This window comes from Hypanus sabinus, chromosome 11, assembly GCF_030144855.1.
Source record: "Hypanus sabinus isolate sHypSab1 chromosome 11, sHypSab1.hap1, whole genome shotgun sequence".
Classification (NCBI taxonomy): domain Eukaryota; kingdom Metazoa; phylum Chordata; class Chondrichthyes; order Myliobatiformes; family Dasyatidae; genus Hypanus; species Hypanus sabinus.
In genome coordinates, this window is record NC_082716.1 from 23,343,199 (window position 1) to 23,363,557 (window position 20,359).

General features: G+C 36.9%; 1 protein-coding gene across 4 annotated transcripts in view; it reads left to right on the plus strand.

The window, feature by feature from the left end:
- tlcd4a (TLC domain containing 4a) overlaps positions 1–14,906 on the plus strand; it is a 41,792-nt gene extending 26,886 nt beyond the window's left edge. For all 4 annotated transcript variants that reach the window (XM_059983948.1, XM_059983949.1, XM_059983950.1 and 1 more), the window contains exons 7-8: positions 2,279–2,352; positions 10,103–14,906. In XM_059983948.1, the coding sequence (XP_059839931.1) occupies positions 2,279–2,352; positions 10,103–10,418 (390 nt within the window). In that variant the 3' untranslated portion in view covers positions 10,419–14,906. The remainder of the gene's footprint in view (positions 1–2,278; positions 2,353–10,102) is intronic.
- The last annotated feature ends 5,453 nt before the right edge of the window (positions 14,907–20,359 follow it).

A 20,359-nucleotide genomic window follows, 5' to 3' on the forward strand; every position in this document is an offset into this window, starting at 1 on the left:
AGGTGGAGATGGGTCTTATCAATATAGATGGGGAATCAGATTGATGTCATTATATTGCACATTTTGAACTATTTAAAACAGATGTTTCTATTGTTTTGCTGAAGATATGTGTCATTTTTGTCTCTATTAGTAACCTCCTATGTTTGAGCATTTATTTTGCCTGAAAGAATAAGGAATTAAATCATACTTGTTTCATACTTTAACTTTCAGCATGATGAATATCATTGTGTGGAACATTTTTTACTCGTGGAACTGACATGGGGGTAACTGTCTGCAGTATCACCAGCTTGGCCATGCATTGATGATCCTGAAAGCCTTAAAGGATAGGAAAAATATTTTCCAATGAGACTGGTGAAACCTTAACCTTGCTGCACAAAATGGACATGAGCATGAAAATTAAAACAGACATGTATTTCCTGGAAATCTGAAATAAAAACAAATAATGCTGGAAATATTCAGCAGGTCAGGCAGCATCTGTGGAAAGAGAATCAATTAATGTTTCTGGTCAAAGGCCCTTTAGAGAAAACAGGTGAGCTTGATTTGATGGGGAGGGATTGATAAACTATGTGTCTGATAGAGTAAGGTCAGGGTTTTTATAGAGATGCTATAGATGAAGTAATCTAGTTCTTTTTAAGGCAGAGGAGACCAATTGGAGAGATTGAACACAGACAAAAGAATATATAAGCTTCAAAATGCAGAATGGTGGGAAATGTCCAGCAGACAGGATGTGCTCATAGAGAGAGAAATATTGAGACTATGTTACATACAAAAGATTTAACTAGTTCTATTATTGAGAAAGTAAACTAAGTGTTAATATTATTGAATTCAATATTATGTTGCCCCAACTTACATAGGGGTTTGTATAACAGTGGTAATTAGACCACAGATAGATGCTCATGAGATGAAGAAGTTTGGTCCTCTGGATTGAATGCAGGTGCTCTGCAAATTGGCTGGTCACCAATCTGCATTTAGTTGCTTCATTGTAGAGACCGTATTGTAGACCACAAATCCAGTGCTAGAGACTGGAAGAAGTGCAAGTGAAACACAATTTCGGTTCTTTGATATGAAAGGATAACAGGCCTTTACTTCCTGCGGTGATCTGGAAAAGCGCCTGGACAAAGGGTGTGATTGCTGTAAAGGGAAAAATGGACTAGGGAGTTGCAAAGAGAATGGTGCCTTTGGAATGCTGAAAGGGGAGGGAAGTGGAAAATGTCTGGTGAAGGGATCTCATTGAAGGCAGTAGAAATTGTCTATGATATAGTGAGTTATTCGTACCGCAGTTAATTCTTGTTAAAGGTTTGAGATCACATTGTGAAATGTACTTTACAATGTAAGTTACTGGCTGTTCACCAGCTTTTGTCTTCATATCTCATGCTGCAGTGAAATGTACTTTACAATGTAAGTTACTGGCTGTTCACCAGCTTTTGTCTTCATATCTCATGCTGCAGTTCCCAGTAAGCGTACAGGTCAATTTTTGCTGTAATTTGTTTGCTGTTGATTCACTTTATGTAAGTTTCCAATTAGATCAAATATTTTATTTGTTTAATGCATTTACAAAATAATGCTTAATATTTTCGTCAAAAGGTTTGTACATTTCAGCTGTTGTGTCCCTCTGTTCATACTAAGTATTAAATTCATCTCTTTTTTTTCCATTTCCACACTATTATATAAAAGTTAATCCTCTGGTATGGATGAAATTATATTATCATCTTCCACCAAATGAAGTAGCTTTCTGTTTATGTGTAATTTTTTCTGTATTTACAAAGGTTGTATAAAGTTTATAAAGGTTTTTGGTGAAAAATACATCGGGGAGAAAATTGGAATTCCGCTTTCCACGAATAACACTGGAATTATACATTGACAGGTTATTATAAGAACATGAGTCAATATACTGTGTAAGAGTGGCTGGTCAGAGCATACAAGTAAATTAAACAAGAAGTAGAATTTACTTCTGTAACAAAATTACATACAAGGCTTTGTTTTTCAGTGATTAGATTTGGGGCTGTGTTAAAGCAGATTAGATTTATATTTAACTGCTTTTCCCTTTGTTCTGGTTTACAGTTCATTGAAGTATTCCAACAATGTAATGTATTTATTGTTCTACTTGCAACATAAATTAACATTACATTCTGTTTTTGCTCCCAAAGCATGGTGATTTTTAATTATTTATTGGATATAATTCTTGGAAAAACAATTTTAGTTTTCCAGCCAGAGATGCTTTGAACAATCTAATTGCTTAATCATAGATAAACTTTGAATTTTTAACTTGCTGTTTTAGGATGAAGGAATGCTGCCTTATTTTGCGAACTTTCGTCTGATTGCAGAGTTGTCAACTCCTTTTGTTAACCAGCGGTAGGTATACTAGTACTTATAAATAAAATGACACCCATATTTGTAATGCTTTATTGTACAAAAAAAAAGTTGTATTTTGTTTCTAGTAGCAAAATCCTAGAAAGGTCTTTAATAGTTCATATGTGAGTCTTGCTTAAGGTCAGGTGTGAACAACTTGCTGAAAGGAAGAACTGACTCAGTAATCCATGAAGCAAAACAATTTGGTGAATGATTTACAGTACATCCTTCAGCTTCAGGTTAATGAAATTTGGTGTGTTTTAAGAAATTGCATTTTCATCTAAACTGAACTAATTTCACCATAGAAAGTTGCAAGTTCTATTGAATAAATTATTTTGTGTTCCTCCAGTGCAAATCAACCCCCCCCCCCCCAAAAGAACAATTTAACATTCCTTAAGACAGTTTTTGTTAGATTTTGGTTTTAAATATGTTTTTGTCTTTCCTGTCTTTCAATCAATTTCCCCCCTTTGTAATTGATGTGACATCAGTACATCATGTTCTCCCTTTCTGAACACAAGGAAGCATGATGTACTGACACTTTGTTGGTGGTGGTGTTAATCCTGTTTTACAGGAAAATCTGTTTGCACCCTCAGCAACCCAGCTGAAGACTGAGAGGAAATAAGTCAACAAAAGGAGCATTCACTTGAACACCTGGGCAAATATCATTTAAAATCTGCTCATTTTGTTATTGAATTTATTTAAAAAACAGGAATGAATTTCAAACGTCATCTCTGATTTAGTATTTTATACTTATTAGGATTTGGGTACTTTTTTTTCGAAGATGTTTACATGGTAGTTTGTAATTATTTTATCTTCAGTGTTACAGTTCGCCCTCTTTTTCTGTTTCTGACTTTTTTTGTTATTTCTTTCACACTTTCAACAGTATCAGATTGTGCTACCTGTATGTTCAAAAATAATAGAAAATGCTGCATACAGCAGTTCAAGCAGCATTTGTGGAAAGAGTTGCAGAGTTAGCATTTTAGTTTAAAGAATGGGATGAAGGGATTTTGACTTAAAGCATGAACTCAGTGACTCTTCCACGGAAGCTGTGTGACCGGATGAGTGTTTATAGCAACTGCATTTTTTTCTTTCAACTGTTGTACAATTTGCGTGTCTGGTTTATGTGAAAACTGACCGAGATGTCTCTTTGGTGATGCTCCAAATGCTTATGAGGTGGCTTTGCCAAGCACCACCCTCATGTTCAAAGTTCAAATTAAATTTATTTTCAAAGTATGTATATGTTACTGTATACTACTTTGAGATTCATTTTCATGCAGGCATTTATAGGAAATAAAGAAATACAATAGAATTTAATGAAAAGCTGTGTATAAACATACTGACAAACACCAATGTGCAAAAAGAAGACAGACTATGCAAATAAAAATAATACTGAGTGCAGGTGGAGACATAATCAGAATTGTATAGTACAAGAACAGGCCTACCAGCCCAACTTGTCCTTACTGACTGAGGTGTCTGCCCAAGCAGGTCCCACATGGTTGTAGACTCGCTACCCGGGAAACAAACTATGACTGACTAACCTATCTATGCCCTTCATGATTTTATTAGCCTCTATAAGGTCACCTCTCGACCTCCTTCACTGGAGGGAAAACAGACTCAGCTGATCCAATCTCTCCTCATACCATCAAGGTCCGAAGTCCAGGCAACATTCCGGTGAATCTTTTCTGCACATTCTCTGTTACACGGTGACCAGACCTGCATACAACCCTCCAACTGCAGTTTCACCAACATCTTGTACAATTGTGATATGACGTTCCAACTCTTATACTCAATGCCTTGGCTGATAAAGGCAGCCATGTCCTGTGCTATCTTCACCACTCTAGCTAATTGTGCCACCACTTGTACCCCTAGATTTATGTTCAACAAGACACCCCAGTGCCCTGCCATTCAGTTCCTACCTGTTTTATCTTCCCTAAGTGCATCACTTTACACTTTATTTATTCAGTGGCCTTGGTCTCACTCTTGGTCTTCAAGTTCACCCTTCTGGAATAAGAAAAGGATCCAGGGCAAGTTTGGTGGTCAGCTCAGTTCCTTCTCCCAAACATTCTCCATTGTTACCTTTTATCCAGGTAGATGTCAGATTTCTTGCTTAACCGCAATGAAACATATAGTTTGTTTTAGATGCATTAAGTATCTTTGCTATTCATTGCTTTTGATTTAACATGTAGTGGCCACAAGCTACTCATCGAAGAAGAAATCTATACGAAATTGGGAATAGAAAGGGATGGGTACTGGAGTTCATGCCAGTATCCAGGAACCCAGCATAGGTTTTATTCAGTTTTACACATTGGCTGCAGAGCTTTATTCTTCATCTGTGTATCACCTTGCCGCAGTGATAGGTAGTTGTGATCCTAGTAATTATATTTTAAAATAATGTCAATTTATTGTACTTTTTTTAATATCTTGGACTACACAGCTGCCACGAAATAACAAAGTCACAACATTTGTCATTGGTAATAAACTGGATTCTGATTCTGATTTTGGTTTCTTGGCAGTGTTAACTATTTGAGCTACATTTAATATTCTTCTTTATGTGACCTTGTATTAGTTATAAAGGCAGAACTCGTCCTATTTGCAGTTACTGTGTTAGTCCTCTCTGGTGTCTGTCCTTTGTGTTCAACCCAGCATCAGTCTGTGTGGGGTAAAGTTAATCGATTCCCGTTGACCAATATATCTGAGAACTCTTTTTAAAAGTTTACACTTTTTAAGAGTAAATAACTACTCTTAAAATGCTAAAACTAACATTACTCAAGATATCTCGCTAGATTAAATAAAGAATTGTGTGATACATGATTGTGATAAGAAAAAAAACAAAACTATAATAAAGCTACCTTGCCCACCTTCTAAATCTGACTCCTCATCTTTTTTTCACCAGTCCTGCTGAAGGGTCTTGGCCTGAAATGTTGACTATATTCTTTTCCATTGATACTGCCTGGCCTGTTGAGTTCCTCCAGCATTTTGTGTGTGTTGCTTTCTCTTGTTTGTGATAAACTACCTTGTATTGTTTTAGATTTTTTGCAGTTTATAACTAATTGGGCCATATATTCCATCATATTTAGCTCATACATTAAACCTGGAAGAAGCTCATCTGGAGCTGCACATCTCTAAGGGTAGATCAGACCTGCCTGTAGTTCCTTTGCAAAACTGTCCAGGTTTGTCTACAGATCTCCCCCTCAGTGATTTCCTTTCCATGTCTATTTAGTTCCTTATAAGGCCATGTACCCCACCCAATTAGCGTGTTATCAGCATTCATCACAGATAGTTTTGCCATCATCATCTTGCAAAGTTCCTACTCTACTGTTAAGTTCTGTAGTCAGACTAGGCAGACTAAATTACATTCATGGATAAATCTTTTTGTGAATGAAAGCAACTTTATTTTTTCACATCTTCTTCAACTCTCACCCTAACTTAAAATACTTCCAACAAAGGACTTGTGGCCTCAGAGTTTGATCAATTGTCAATCAGTACATGGTGAAAAAAAGAGTTAAGTACACACTTCCTTGAAAGTACTTTCTATGCCTAAGATAGTAAAATATAATTTGATATGATAGAAAGATATCACAAACCTGGAAGATATTCAGGCTTGAGCTGACAAGTTACCTGGCAATATTTGTTCCATGTTGCAAAGAAGGCTATACAGCATCCTTGCTTAGAAGTTTGTATAGATTCAACATGTCACCTAAAACTTTGACAAACTTTTGTAGATGCACAATGGAAAGTATCCTGACTGGTTGCATTATGGTCTACTATGGAAACATCAATGCCCATAAATTAAAAAAAAGTCCATAAAAAGTGGTGGCTAGATCACAGACAAAGCCCTCCCCTGTATTGAGCATATTTGCAAGGAACACTGCCACAAGAAAGCAGCATCTGCATCAGGACCCCTTCCATCAAGCCATGCTCTCTACTTGCTACTGCAGTTGGGCAGGATGAGTAAGTCCCACATAATATACACACAATGCTGGAAGAACTCTGCAGGTCAGGTGGCATCTCTGGAAATGAATATACATTCGACATTTGGGCCAAGACCTTTCATCAGGATTGGAGAGGAAGGGGGAAGGTGCCAGAGTAAGAAGGTTAGGGAAGGGGAAGGAGGACAAGGTAGAAGTTGATAGGTGAAGATGGGGTGGGGTGGGGTGATGTGGGAAGAAATAAGAATCTGTGAGGTGATGGGTGGAAAAGGCAAAGGTCTGGATAAGAATGAATCTGATAGAGTGAACCATGGCAGAAGGGGAAGGTGGGGGAGCACGAGGGAGGGTGAGAAGAGATACGAGGCCAGAGTGGGGAACTGAGTAAGGAAGAAGGGTAAGGCAATAGAATTACCAGAAGTTGGAGGAATCAATATTTATGCCATCAGGTTGGATGCTATGTACGTGGACTATGACGTGTTGCACCTCTAACTTGAGAGTGGCCTCACTGTGGCAAAAGGGAAGGCCATGGACTGAAGCATTGGAACAGCAATGAGGATGAGAATTAAAATGGTAGGCCACTGGGAAATTCTGCTGTATTTGTGGATGGAGTGGAGATGATTGACAAAGTGGTCTCCTAATCTATGTTGGGTCTCACCAATATAAAAGAGGCCGCATCGGGAACACCAGATAGAGTAGACAATCCCAACAGATTCTCAGGTGAAGTGTTTGGGGGTCCTGAATGGAGGAGGTGAGTGGGCAGATGTAGCATTTGGCCACTTGCATATTTTAAGTGCCAGGAGGGGGATATCTAGAAAATAGAGGAGGTGCAGGTGAGGGTAGCATCAATGGTTGAGAAAGGTAAACCTTGTTCTTTAAAGAAGGAGGACATCTCTGGGTGAAAAAGTTGTTGCAAAATGGTATTCGCATCAAAATTCAAAGTCATTTTGTTATCAAAAACCTGTACTACCTCAAGATTCATTTTCTTGCAGGCTGTTTACTGGAAAATAATGAAATATGATAGGATTTATGAAAAACTACACACAACAAAGACTGACAACTAATGCAAAAAGGAAAACAAATTATAAACAAATAATATTGATAACATGAGTAGTAGAGTCCTTGAAAGTGCATCTTAAGGTTGTTGATGTCCTGGAAAGAAAAGCCTTATCCTGGGATCAGATGTAGTGGAGAGGAAGATGTATGGGAAGAGGTACAGTCAAGGTGAAGTCCTGCACTACTAGGTTCAGGAACAGGTAATACCATACAACCTACAGACTCACTTTCAAGGTCTCGTTCCAGCTTGTTCTCAGTATTATTTTTCTCTCCAGTTTGTCTTTTGCTGATTGGTTTATTTATATATAGTTTTTTGTTATTAGTGTACAGTCATCAGGCTCCTGAACCAGCATTCACCTCAACACTGAACTGACTTGACAACCTTCAAGGGCTCCATGACTCATGTTTTAATATAATTTGCATGATTTGTCTTCCCTTTTACATTGGTGGATTGGCAGTCTTTGTTATGTGTACTCTTTCATAAATCCTATTGCATTTCATTATTTTCCTGTAAACAGCTTGCAAGAAAATGAATCTTAAGGTAGTATATGTTAACATTTACGTACTTTGTTAACAAAATTACTTTGAACTTTGAAATGAATACTATTTCACAACAGCTTTTGCCTGATTTTCAACATCAGTTCTCACACAATTAATACCCTTGGGTGGCAATTGACTAGCAATGTAATTGAATCAGGGAGTGGATGAGATTGGAAGGATAGTCTTAATAATTTACCACGAGACTCTCCCTTCTTATGAGGCTAAGCACAGGAATTTGGTGGTCTATTTGCCATTTGCCTGATTTGCAGTAGCTGCAATGTTCGGCTTTATATAGGTTAATATATAGGTTATATAGCTAAATAGATTATACTGTATAGGTTATGAGTGCCCTTTCTCCTGTTTTCTGTATTGACTCATTTTACCACTGCAGAATACACAACAGCAACTCTCCAAGCTTCTCAGCTTTGTAGCATTCTTTTATCAAAAGGACAAGAGTTGGACTGCATTGGGAATGCAGTCCAACACACATCATTTACTCAAATATGTCACTGCGTCCTGCAGTTCTCTGCCAAATGCCTCTAAAAACGCCATTATCAATAATACCAGAACCATTTCAGAAGGGCCATCACTGCTTAATCATGTCTTTAATACGCTTTGAAAGTGTGGTGTTTTCATTCAAGCAAGTGAAAAGTACGTGAGTGTTGGACTGTGACAAACTGAGAACTTGACCTTACAATGCTTGTATATCTAAATACTACGAGCCTGCTTTCTTAGTGCCAATGTGGCGAGGTAGCAAATTATTTAATGTGTAAACCCACCAGTCTTGTAGTAAAGATAAATATTCAAATTTGAAGCAAAAATTAGAAAAGCAGTTTTAGAACTAAATTTGCACTGTTCAAGTTCAACCTGCAAATGATTAAGGGTGTGACTGACTTATGTGACTGAACCAAGATAGGGTCAATGGCCTTCCTTGTCTATAAACAATCATTGCATTAATTTAATTATTTCCCCCAATGCCCTAATGGTTATCATCAAAACTGAATGTCAAAATTGACTTTTCTCTCATCTGTTTAAACAAAAAGTGCACTAAACAATTCACTGGAGATAAATCCAGATAATTACACTATCTGACTACCTAGTTTTTTTCTTTAGTGTTAGTATGGGTGATGGATAAATGTCAGATTTTTGATTAAAGTTCATTGATGTTAAGAAACAGGTTCTTTTCATATAAAGCACTATAGCTTCCTGGAAAGGGAACAAAAGACTCGGGAAATGTTGACGTCATCCTGCTGGGCATCTGGAAGATTGTGGCAAAGTTTGTGCAAAATTTTCTGCCTCCATTCATACCAGCTGTTCTAGTTTGATTTGCATTGCTTATAAAGCTGTATGTGTTGCCAGGAATTACATTTTCCACACAGATAATCTTTATTGCAGGAAAGTAAAGTAAAACATGCAGAAATGCTATTAGGTAGCTCTTTACAGATATATCTATAGAATTTATTTTTTATTATAATTCTTTAGTCCTGAATTCACTCAGTGGCCACTTCATTAGAAACAGGTTTGAACCCGGTGTGATCTTCTGCTGAAGCCTGTCCATTCCAAGTTCGATATGTAGTGCATTCTGAGATGCTCTTCTGAACACCGCTGTTGTAAATGCGTGGTTAATTGAGTTACTGCTGCCTTCCTGTCAGCTTGAACCAGTCTGGCCATTTGTCTCTGACCTCTCTCATTAACAAGGCATTTAGGCCCACAGAACAGGGTGCTTTTTTTTTTTGTTTTTTGCACTATTCTCTGTAAACTCTGCATATTGTGAGTGATAATTCCAGTTTCTGAGATACTCAAACCACTTTGGCACCAACGATTGTTCTATGGTCAAAGTTACCTAGATCACATCTCTTCCCCATTCTGGCGTTTGACCTGAGCAACAACTGAACCTCTTGACCATGTCTGCATGTTTTTATGCATTGAGTTACTGTCCCATGATCACCTGATTAGATATTCACATTAGATATACCTAATAAAGTGGCCACTGATTGTATACTCAGTTTTGCATGAATATTGCCCCTTTAATGAACTTCTCACTATTGCAGTTGGGAAGAGAGAGTGTGAGTTAAATGTATGATCTGGACCACAGTTACATTTGGTCATCAAATATGCTGTTAATTTATAAGTTTACGGTTTATCTTCCCAATGATGGTGATGCAAAAATGTAAATTGTATTTTCATTGTATGTTAAATTCAAAGTGTTTCTTATTGTGTTTGCTTTCCAGGTGGTTTTTTGAAGCATTATGTTACCCCAAAACCTCCAAATCAAATATTATTAATGGGCTTCTGATGGCAGTGATATTCTTCCTGGTGAGAATTGCTGTCATGCCCCCCTACTATAAAAAAATGATTTCCGCATTCGGAACAGAGGCCTTTGACAAACTTGGACTAAAAGCACAACTTACTTGGATCATTGCTAGTATTTGCTTAGATGGTATGAATGTAATGTGGATGTATAAAATTGGAAAAGGGTGCCACAAAGTTTTGCTTGCCTGCAAGAAGGATAAAGCAGAGATCCAAGAAAATGGAAAACAGCGATAGAGACTCCCTTTTACTGTGTCATCTTCATTTTTTTTTGCTATAAGGTACTTGCAGTTGGGGTTCTGTACACATAGCCAAAAATGTACTGTTTCAAAGTACTGTACATATATACAGGTGTCCATTGCATCTTAGAACTTAAACTCACTAATGACCATCCAGAGGTTACAGAAGCAAACTGCATATTTACTGAATGATTGATCATTTTTCTTTTGAACCAAAGAGTAAATGGAGGCATTTGAGCTACGTCCAAGTTACAACCTACTCTGCAAGATCTGTGTAAAGGCTTGCTTTTAGGTTTGCACTGTTTATTCTGGAAAACTTTGATGCTCAGAATGTTGTCAACCAATTGTATGCCCTTATAGGAATCTTTTCTTGCCAAGTTACAATTTTTTTTTGAAACTTGCAAATGACAGCCAACCTCCTCCAACAACACTCTTCCTCTTTGGAAACTTGCTAAAGAATGATTTGCATTTACATTGTGCCTTCAGTCTAGAGACGAAAGTCATAAGATGGTATCCTCAACCTTGGAGAATGTACTCCCTGCAGGTTAGGAGGATCAAATTTGTCTATATACATGCAGGAATGAAACTGCTTAGTATTTTTAAATCTGCATTTCACTGTACAATTTCAGGAAATTTTATCATGAGAAGTCAAAGTTGATCTGGTGATCTGAAAATTGTGCACAAGATTGTTGGTTATCTTAGGAATAATTAATAACTGTGTGCATTATAATATATACTATAACACACACACACAGAAATATTTACATGTTGAACCTCAAAGCTGTTAGTTCTACATATTCACAAAAGTTATAACCACCAATACGTAATTTAAAAAAATTAATTTTGCCAAGTATTTACTGGTAATGCAGTACCATTTGTTTCTTGTTTAGAGTAGTATTTAGGTTGAATATACATTTAGGCAAGAATTGTATTGTAGATTTTAACAAATTAAATTTGGTTTCTTTTAGGAACAACAAATAGGTATTAAAACCTTTGTTTATGGGTGCGATAGTTGAGACTATATTAAGTGTACCTTGAATTTAGCAATAACATCTAATCCAGAGTCTGCTAGGACCTGTTATTAAGCCTTTCAATCTCACATTTTAATACTGACAAAGTCTCTTAAATCATGACCTCAACGCTCTACACACATTGGTATTTCTATGTTTACAATACAGGATTGATACAAAGATTTGCTCCACTTCAATTCTTCTCCATTGTGGAGGCTGATTTGAATCTGTATGTTTATGAATTCTACACATGGTAGAGTCATAGTTGCATTATTAGTTAACATGAACATGGAAAGTTGGTGGAACTGTTCATACAATAGGTGAACAGCTGATGCCAAAAATCCTAATTTGTAAACAGTTATGCCAAGCAACACCCTTTTCTACTTTGTTACATGAACTATTAATTTTATAATTTATTGAAATTCAGGTGGGAATAACCACTTTTGGCTCTTTGAGTCACACCATCCTGCAATCCCCAAATTTTAATCTGAGCCTTCTCAAGGGACAATTTACCTGCCAATCAGTACATCTTTGGACTGTGGGAGGAAACCAGAGCAGCTGGAGGAAACCCATACAGTCACGGGGAGAACGTACAAGCTCCTTACAGGCAGTGGCAGGAATTGAGTCCAGGTTGCCTGCACCATAAAACATTTTTACGGAGATTCTGTGAAGGAAGTAAGATAAATGACAGTGAACTGAATTTCAAACTTCACTTTGATTGCACAGTAACAGGTAGTGAAGCTGCTGCTCAACTCTAGTGACACAGGTGAAATCCTGGTCTCTGATGCTGTCCATATGTAGGTTTTCTCCATCTGCTCCATTTTCCTCCTTATCCTCCAAAAATATGTGGGTTGGTTGGTTAGTTGAGCACTAGAAATGGTCCCTTGAGTGGCAGAATCTATTGGGAGTTGGTGGGGAGAGCTAAATGAATGCTGGTAAGGGAGCTGGATGGTGTGTTCTCAGTGGGACAAGGGGCCTATTTCTGTCCTGTATCTCTCTTTGCCACATTATTTTCAGGTTCACTCGGATAAAAAGAATGAGTACACTGAACCTCAATGGGCAGCTAAGAATGCGTTTATCCTAAGTGAAATCAGATAGGTAATAGCCAGTATTTTTTATTTTTATATTTTAATATATTTATATTTCCCTACTCTGTAAGGTCATGTGATGCACCTGAATGCTAACTAGAATCAGAATGGTGCAGTGTAGTTGCTCATCACATAGTTCTCCAAGTTATCCTGAAACACACTTGTTAGATCCATTATCAATCTACTCAGATCCACCAAGTTTTCTTTAGCACTTTCATAGAATGTTAAGCATACAGCAGAGACATGCATCTTTAAACTTTTAAAAAGATTTAGTTTATCAAACCTTAATTTATTTTGTATGTTTTCCCTACACATCAAGTTATTGCCTGTGTCATTGTATATCTGATTTTTAAGATCATTTTTCACTATATCATATATGCTAGTTGGAAGGGTGACCTACCTTATTTATTATTACTAGAGTATGATTTTACATTCCTTTCATTAATAGTAATACTACCTTTTCTCTTATGGTAAGTCAAGGAACACAAGTCTCAGTTTATATGAAAGAGCTATAAGCTTGTATGGGAATTTGATTGTATATTGCAAAGTTAAAGAACGCCTCACCAGTCTGAGGGTACAGTTTATCTGTTGCATTTTAAAGCTGTTGATCCACATCCATATTGCCCAGCCAGCCATTGTTGAAGTTATGTGATTCAGCACATTTTTGAGAAAGCGTGGCCTAACTAATTTGTTGTAAATTTGATCATTTAGAATTTTAATCCGGTAGTTCAATACTTAGTTTTGTAGGCTCTTTGAGTTCCAGCGATCCAAATCAAAATATGAAGAAACTAATATAGCTTGCTTATATACCAAATTTTTGGGGAATTCTTGTACACCGAAATAAATAGCTTGCAGTTGTTTATTTCAACAACTGTTTTGAGGTATAGATATATGCATATTTTTATGATGTAAAAAGTTGAGAATCACAAAAAATTGAGGTTTTAAAATTGTTTTGATTTTCCACCACACTTTACGTTATTTCAGTTGTTTTATATTAGTCTTGGTGATGGTGATTTAAGGATAGAATTCAGTCTTTTATATATAACATTGCAAAATGTTTACTTTTTCATTTGAAGACTCATCGAAATTTTGAGCAGATCAAAAGTCACCTTGATCACAAAAAAAAACTAGTCATTTGGACAAGCTAGTTCCCAGTTTGACTTCTGTTCTGTGAATTTATTAATCTCTGATGAATGTGACACTTAAGCAACCAAAGATTGCATCAGGAGAAAACTGACAGGGGTTCCTAGTTCTTATTGTTGCCTTTTCATTAAAAGTATGACAATTTGAATGTCTGGTATATTATTGAGATGTTCTCACTGATTCAATAGCTGGTTGAAACTTTGCTGTCCAACATCCACATGTGAATATGATACCAGTATTACAAGTTGGGGTACTATTATATCTGTGCAGTTACCCAAGCAAGAGGCAGCAGCTGATTAAGATAGTTCTTTTATATTAAATAAATATATATATTTATAGCATAATTATTCCAAAATTCACAGAACTATTTATTCTAATCAAGAAATCTTGAAAGGATTATTATAGTTATATTTCCTCTTTGCATGCTTTATCTATACATTTTCTTAATGAAACAGAGTGATATTCTTGTAAATTATTTTGAGGTATGATTTGTTCAAATGTTGATTAGTCCTGAATATTACTTACACTTCTAATACAAGCTAATATAGTGAGGCAATACCAATAAACTAATGTTTTATTAATTATATGTTCAGTATAGTGAAATTGCTGAATATTAGCACAATGTGATTTGTTTTCTATTTAAAATCTATGCAAAATGTTGGCAAGTTTTTATAGGAAGGTTTTGATGAGTATGGATTAACTGATTCCAGTGGTGATTAAAGCCTTAAAAATGAAGGCAATTTGTCATGATCTGCCTAACAAGGTGGTGAGTACAGATTCTGTAATAATTTTCAGAATAATTGAATAGTTCCTCCAAGGAGAAATATCTGATGGAAAGAAGAAAGGAAAAGTGTTGATTTGAATTCCATGAACCACTATGACAAGCTGGGATAATTGGGTACATGCCTTTATTTTGTGACATGTCTTTCTAAATGATTAAAGATTTCATATTATGAATTGCAAATTAGCATAACTTAACTTAAGAATCAGTAAATTCATTCATATATCATATGTAAATAATCATTTACATATATTTTTGTACTTATTGTGCTGTTGAAAACTTAACCTTCTGAAAATGATACCTCAGACGATACTGAAAGCATTTTATGTAGTACAGTAGTTTATTGTTTTTAACAATTTTAAATTTCAGATTAATGTTTCTCATATGATCCAGCTTTTGTTTAAAATATGAATGATTCGCTGAAAGATCCTATTATAAAATAAAAATAAAGTATATGCTCTGGTTATTGGTTTTCTGTAAAAAAGCATCAATTCCAACTTGAAATTTCAGAAGAACTCTACATGTATGGACTTGTGGATATAACAGTGAAAGAAAAACTTCCCAGTATAACATAATGTAATAGCATGAGGTATGCAACATACCTAGAAACATATAAATTGAATATAAATTATAAACACTTTTACCAGAAATAGCACAACCAGAAAACACACTAAACGAAAAGAAAAGTGCAGTTCCATTGTAGTGCTGCTGTTCTGAGACACTGATTAGGGTTGTGCAGGATGTTTCAAGATCTTATAGTTGAATCTGGTGCTGTAGCTATACGAAGATGGCATGGTTGTAAAGGTGGGAATCTTTGGTAGATGTTGTCTTCTTATGGCAACACCTCATGTGGATACTCCCAGCAGTGGGGAGGGATGTGCTCGAGATGTATTGGGCTACTTCCACAGTTGGGATTGTGGTTGGGGTGACTCGTGTCCCCAATGATCCTTCGGGCCCTTTTTCTCACACATGACTTTGTAAATGTCCTGAATCATGGGAAGTTCACAACTCCAGATGTGCTGGGCTGTCCGCACCACTCATGCAGAATCTTGCGATTAAGTGAGGTACAGTTCCCATACCAGGCAGTTATGCAGCCAGTCAGGATGCTCTCAATTGTGCTCCTGTAGAAAGTTCATAGGATTTGGGGGCCCATACCAAATTTCCTCAACATCTGAGGTGCAAGAGGCGCTGTTGTGCCTTTTTCACAACACAGCTAGTGTGTACAGACCACGTGAAATCCTTGGTGACGTGGACACTGACGAACTTAAAGCTGTTTACCCCCTCAACCCCAGATCCATTGATATCAATTAGGGGTTAGCCCGTCTCCATTCCTCCTGGGATCCACAACCAGATCATTTGTTTTTGTGACATTAAGGGAGAAGTTGTTTCCTTGACACCACTGTGTCAGAGAGATGACTTCTCCCTGTAGGCCGCCTCGTTATTGTTTGAGATTAGTCAATCAATGTAGTGTCATCGACAAATTTAATTAGCAAATGAGAGCTGTGGGTGGTGACACAGTCATGGGTATACAGGGAATAAAGGAGGGGACTTAGTACACAGCCCTGATGGGCTCCCGTGTGGAGAAGCAGAGGAGTGGAGGTGAGGGAGCCCACTCTTATAACTTGGCGATCTGACAGGAAGTCCAGGATTCAGCTGCACAAGGCAGGGTGAAGGCCGAGGCCTCTGAGCTTCCTGTCGAGCCTGGATGGAATTATGGTGTTGAATGCTGAACTGTAGTCGAAAAACAGCGTACTCATTTAAGCATACTTCTTCTTTAGATGTGCAAGGACGATGTGTAGAGCAGTAGCTATTGCGTCATCCGTCGATCGGTTGTGTCGGGAGGTGAATTGTAGAGGGTCCAGTCTGGGTGGTAGCATGCTGCAGATGTAATCCTTTACCAGCCTCTCAAAGCTTTTGCTTATTATTGAGGTGAGTGCAACAGGACACCAGTCATTCAGACATGTTACCTTGGCCTTTTTTGGTGCAGGGACGATGGTGGATAATTTGAAGCAAGAGGAAACTGCAGCGGGTGGGGGAGAGATTAAAAATATCTGAAAAAGAGGTTTGGCATATGGATGGTAGGAATATGGAGGGCTATCGTCCCAGCGGAGCTCAATGAGAGTTGGCCGTTTAAATGGCTTGGCGCAAACTAGATTTGCCGAAGGGCCCGATTCTTTGTGTGTGTGGGTATATGTGCCTTTTCTGTTGGTTACCGATCATGTAATTCGCGATTGGTTCTTAACGAATGGCACATATACTTGGCCGCCCCCCACACACAAACAGACTAATCGCTGGATACATAAAAGGCGATCAGCAACATTTCATTCGAAGTTGCACAGGTGATGTTGCCTAGCTGGGTAACGAAACGTCTGCAAGCTAACAGGCCAGCTCAGCGAGCCACTCAACAACATCCTCACACCGAGCTACAAATCTTTCCCAGCATCTTAAAGCTCTTCAGAAAACGAACTATTCAATCCTGGAATCATTTTCACGAATTTCCTTCGAACAGGTTGCAGTTACAGCACATTCTTTCTAAGAAAAGAGGCCTAAACCTGTTCACAATACTCTCAAGTTATGTCTAACCAGTGCATTACAAAGTTTCAACATTACGTCCTCGTTTTTATATTCTGGTCTCCTTGAACTGACTGGTAACATTACATTTGCCATCCTCACAACAGACTCAACCTGCACATTAACCTTTAGGGAATCCTGCACAAGGACTCAAATCCCTTTGCGTTGCAGTTTTTTTGTATTTTCTCTCCATTTAGAAAATAGTCAACTCTTCATTTTTTCCTCCGAAGTGCATTGACCATACATTTCCCGACTGTATTCCATTTGCTATTTCTTTGCCCATTCTCCTAATCTGGCTAGGCCCTTCTAACGTCTCTCTACTTCCTCAAAACCACCTGCCTCTCCAACTACCTTCATATCATCTGCAAACTTTGCAACAAAACCATCATTTAAAAAAAAACGAGATAAAATGTCTTAGACCTAAAACTTTGTTTCTTTTCCAGATATGTTTGGTCTTGCAGAATACTGTCTTAAGTTGTATTGGGTCTATGGTCTTCCTTACATGTCTCTTTTCTTTTTAAATCTTTTTATTAATTTTTAAACAAACATAAATGAAACATGAATCCTGAGAGTTTGAGAGTACATAGTTAATAGTTTAAATAAACATTCAAATAGATGATAATCAATATATAATAACCTCCCAAACTCATAGCAATTACGAACAAAAGAAGTAAAAAAACAACTAACCAACATAACAGCATTATGTCAAATATATACAGTAGTGCCAATAACTCTGTACCTCCATCCAAATAAAAAAGTGAGGTTTAGGAAAAGACAATTTAACTCATATGAAAATGTTGAATAAATGGTCTCCAAGTTTCTTCAAATTTAACTGAAGGATCAAAGACAACACTTCTTCTAAGCTCAAACAAGAGATAGTTTGAGAAAACTGCTGAAATATAGTTGGAGGATTAATTTCTTTCCAATTCAATAGAATAGATCTTCTAGCCATTAATGTAACAAATGCAATCATTCGTCGAGCTGAGGGGGATAAACGACTATTATCCGCCATTGGTAAGCCGAAAATTGCAGTAATAAGATACGGTTGGAAATTGATATTCAGAACTGTTGAAATAATACTGAAAATATCTTTCCAGTAATTTTGCAAACAATGGCAAGACCAAAACATGTGGGTCAATGAAGCAACTTCAGAATGACATCTGTCACAGGTTGGATTAACATAAGAATAAAATCAAGCAAGTTTATCCTTAGACATATGAGCTCTATGTACAACCTTAAATTGTATTAGGGCATGTTTAGCACAAATAGAAGAAGAATTGACTAATTGTAAAATTTTCTCCCACTGCTCAGTGGGTATAAGACAATGATGTTCTTTTTCCCATTTCTTCTTAATTTTTTTCTGATACTTCTGGCTGTATTTTCATGATCATATTATAAATGGTGGCTACTAAACCCTTCTGACAATGATTCAGAGCTAAAATTTTTTCCGTAATGGACATAATTTCGGAAAAGACTAACTCATTATTCAAAAAATTTCTAACTTGTGTTACGTAACCCCGTAACTGGGTCACTTACCAGCAAAGATAGAAAGGTCCGTTGAAGTCTGATGGTACTATTTTTAAAAGTATTTATTGATAAAAGGGGCACAAAAATAAAATTAATGCAAACATACAGATAATATACGTCGTCAATACTAAATCTAAAAGCGTGGGTATAATAATGATCAATAAGAATTAGCTCTATCGTTGTCTAGGGGATAATGTATTGTCCGATGGAAATATAACAGTCACTGTTAGTTCGTTCCAGCTGCAGCGTTTTGGGTTTGAGAGAGAGAAGGTTTAAACTTGCCCAGGTCTTTTATGATGCCAATCCTTTGAGTCGGGGAGTTGGTTTCCCCGTTGTTAGCTAAAAGCCGTTTTCCGTGGTACCAGCTACCAGTCCCAGGCAACGGAACTGAACGCATGTGGCCTTCTTCAAATGGCTTCCCGCTATCACGGGAGTGCTAGCGTTTCTTCTGGTGTGTCTGAAGGGCTGTTTCCACTGTTCCTGACTCGCAGGGTCTCAGATGTCAATCAGTTTGGGGGTGATGCAATCCCTCCCTCAACCAGCCCACTTTGCTTGAGGGCTTCCACGTAGTACAGTCTCCAATCCACAACTTCGCCTTCCGGAGACAATGGCCATGTCCTGTAGCTTTACATCGCCAGGGGAATGAGACATTCCGCACATCTCTCTCTCATTTCCTGGGGCCCCTGACTCAAATCAATAGTGATCTTGTGATTCTCACAAAGGAGGGGGCTGCAGGCATAACACTTACAAATAGCTAAAAAAAAATGAGTTTTAGGTAAATTATATTTATTAGAAAGCTGGTCAAAGGACATAAAACTATTATATAAAATAGATCATGAAAACATATTATACCTTTTGTTTTCCATAAAACAAAGGCTTGATCCATAAAAGAGGGCCGAAAAAGAAAGTTAGATATTATAGGACTTGATAAGATAAACATTCAAGCCAAAAAATTTACGAAATTGAAACCATATTCGCAATGTATGTTTAACTATAGGATTAGTTATTTGTTTATTCAATTTAGATAAGGAAAAAGGAAGTGAAAATCCTAAAACTGAAAACAATGAAAAGTCTTGTACAGATTTACATTCCAAATATACCCATTGTGGGCAAGCTGCTATAGTCGATTCTTGCGTCCAAAATATTAAATATCGTATATTAACTGCCCAATAGTAAAATCTCAGGTTTGGCAAAGCCAAACCACCCTCTTTCTTCGGCTTCTGTAAATATTTTTTGCTTAGTCTAGGATTTTTATTCTGCCACAGATAGGAAGATACTTTGGAGTCAATAATATCAAAAAAGAGATTTAGGAATAAAAATTGGTAATGCTTGAAATAAATATAAGAATTTGGGTAATACCATCATCTTAATAGCATTAATTCGACCAACCAATGACAAAGATAATGAAGACCACCTGGTAATAAGTTGCTTAATTTGGTCAATTAAAGGTAAAAAATTAACTTTAAATAAATCTTTTTGTTTTTTGGTAATTTTAATACCCAAATAAGTAAAATAATCTGTGACAACTTTAAATGGTAAATGTTTATAAATTGAAACTTGCATATTTAATGGAAATAATTTGCTCTTATTAAAGTTCAATTTGTAACCAGAAAAGTTACTAAACTGACAAAATAGCAGGAATAGATCACTCAGGGTCGAATATGTATAGTAACAAGTCATCAGCATATAATGATAACTTATACGTCCCTTCCCCACGAGTAATACCCAAAATATTAGGTGATTCACGAATGGCTATAGCTAAAGGTTCCAAAACAATGTCAAATAGTAAAGGACTTAAAGGACAGCCTTGCCTTGTACC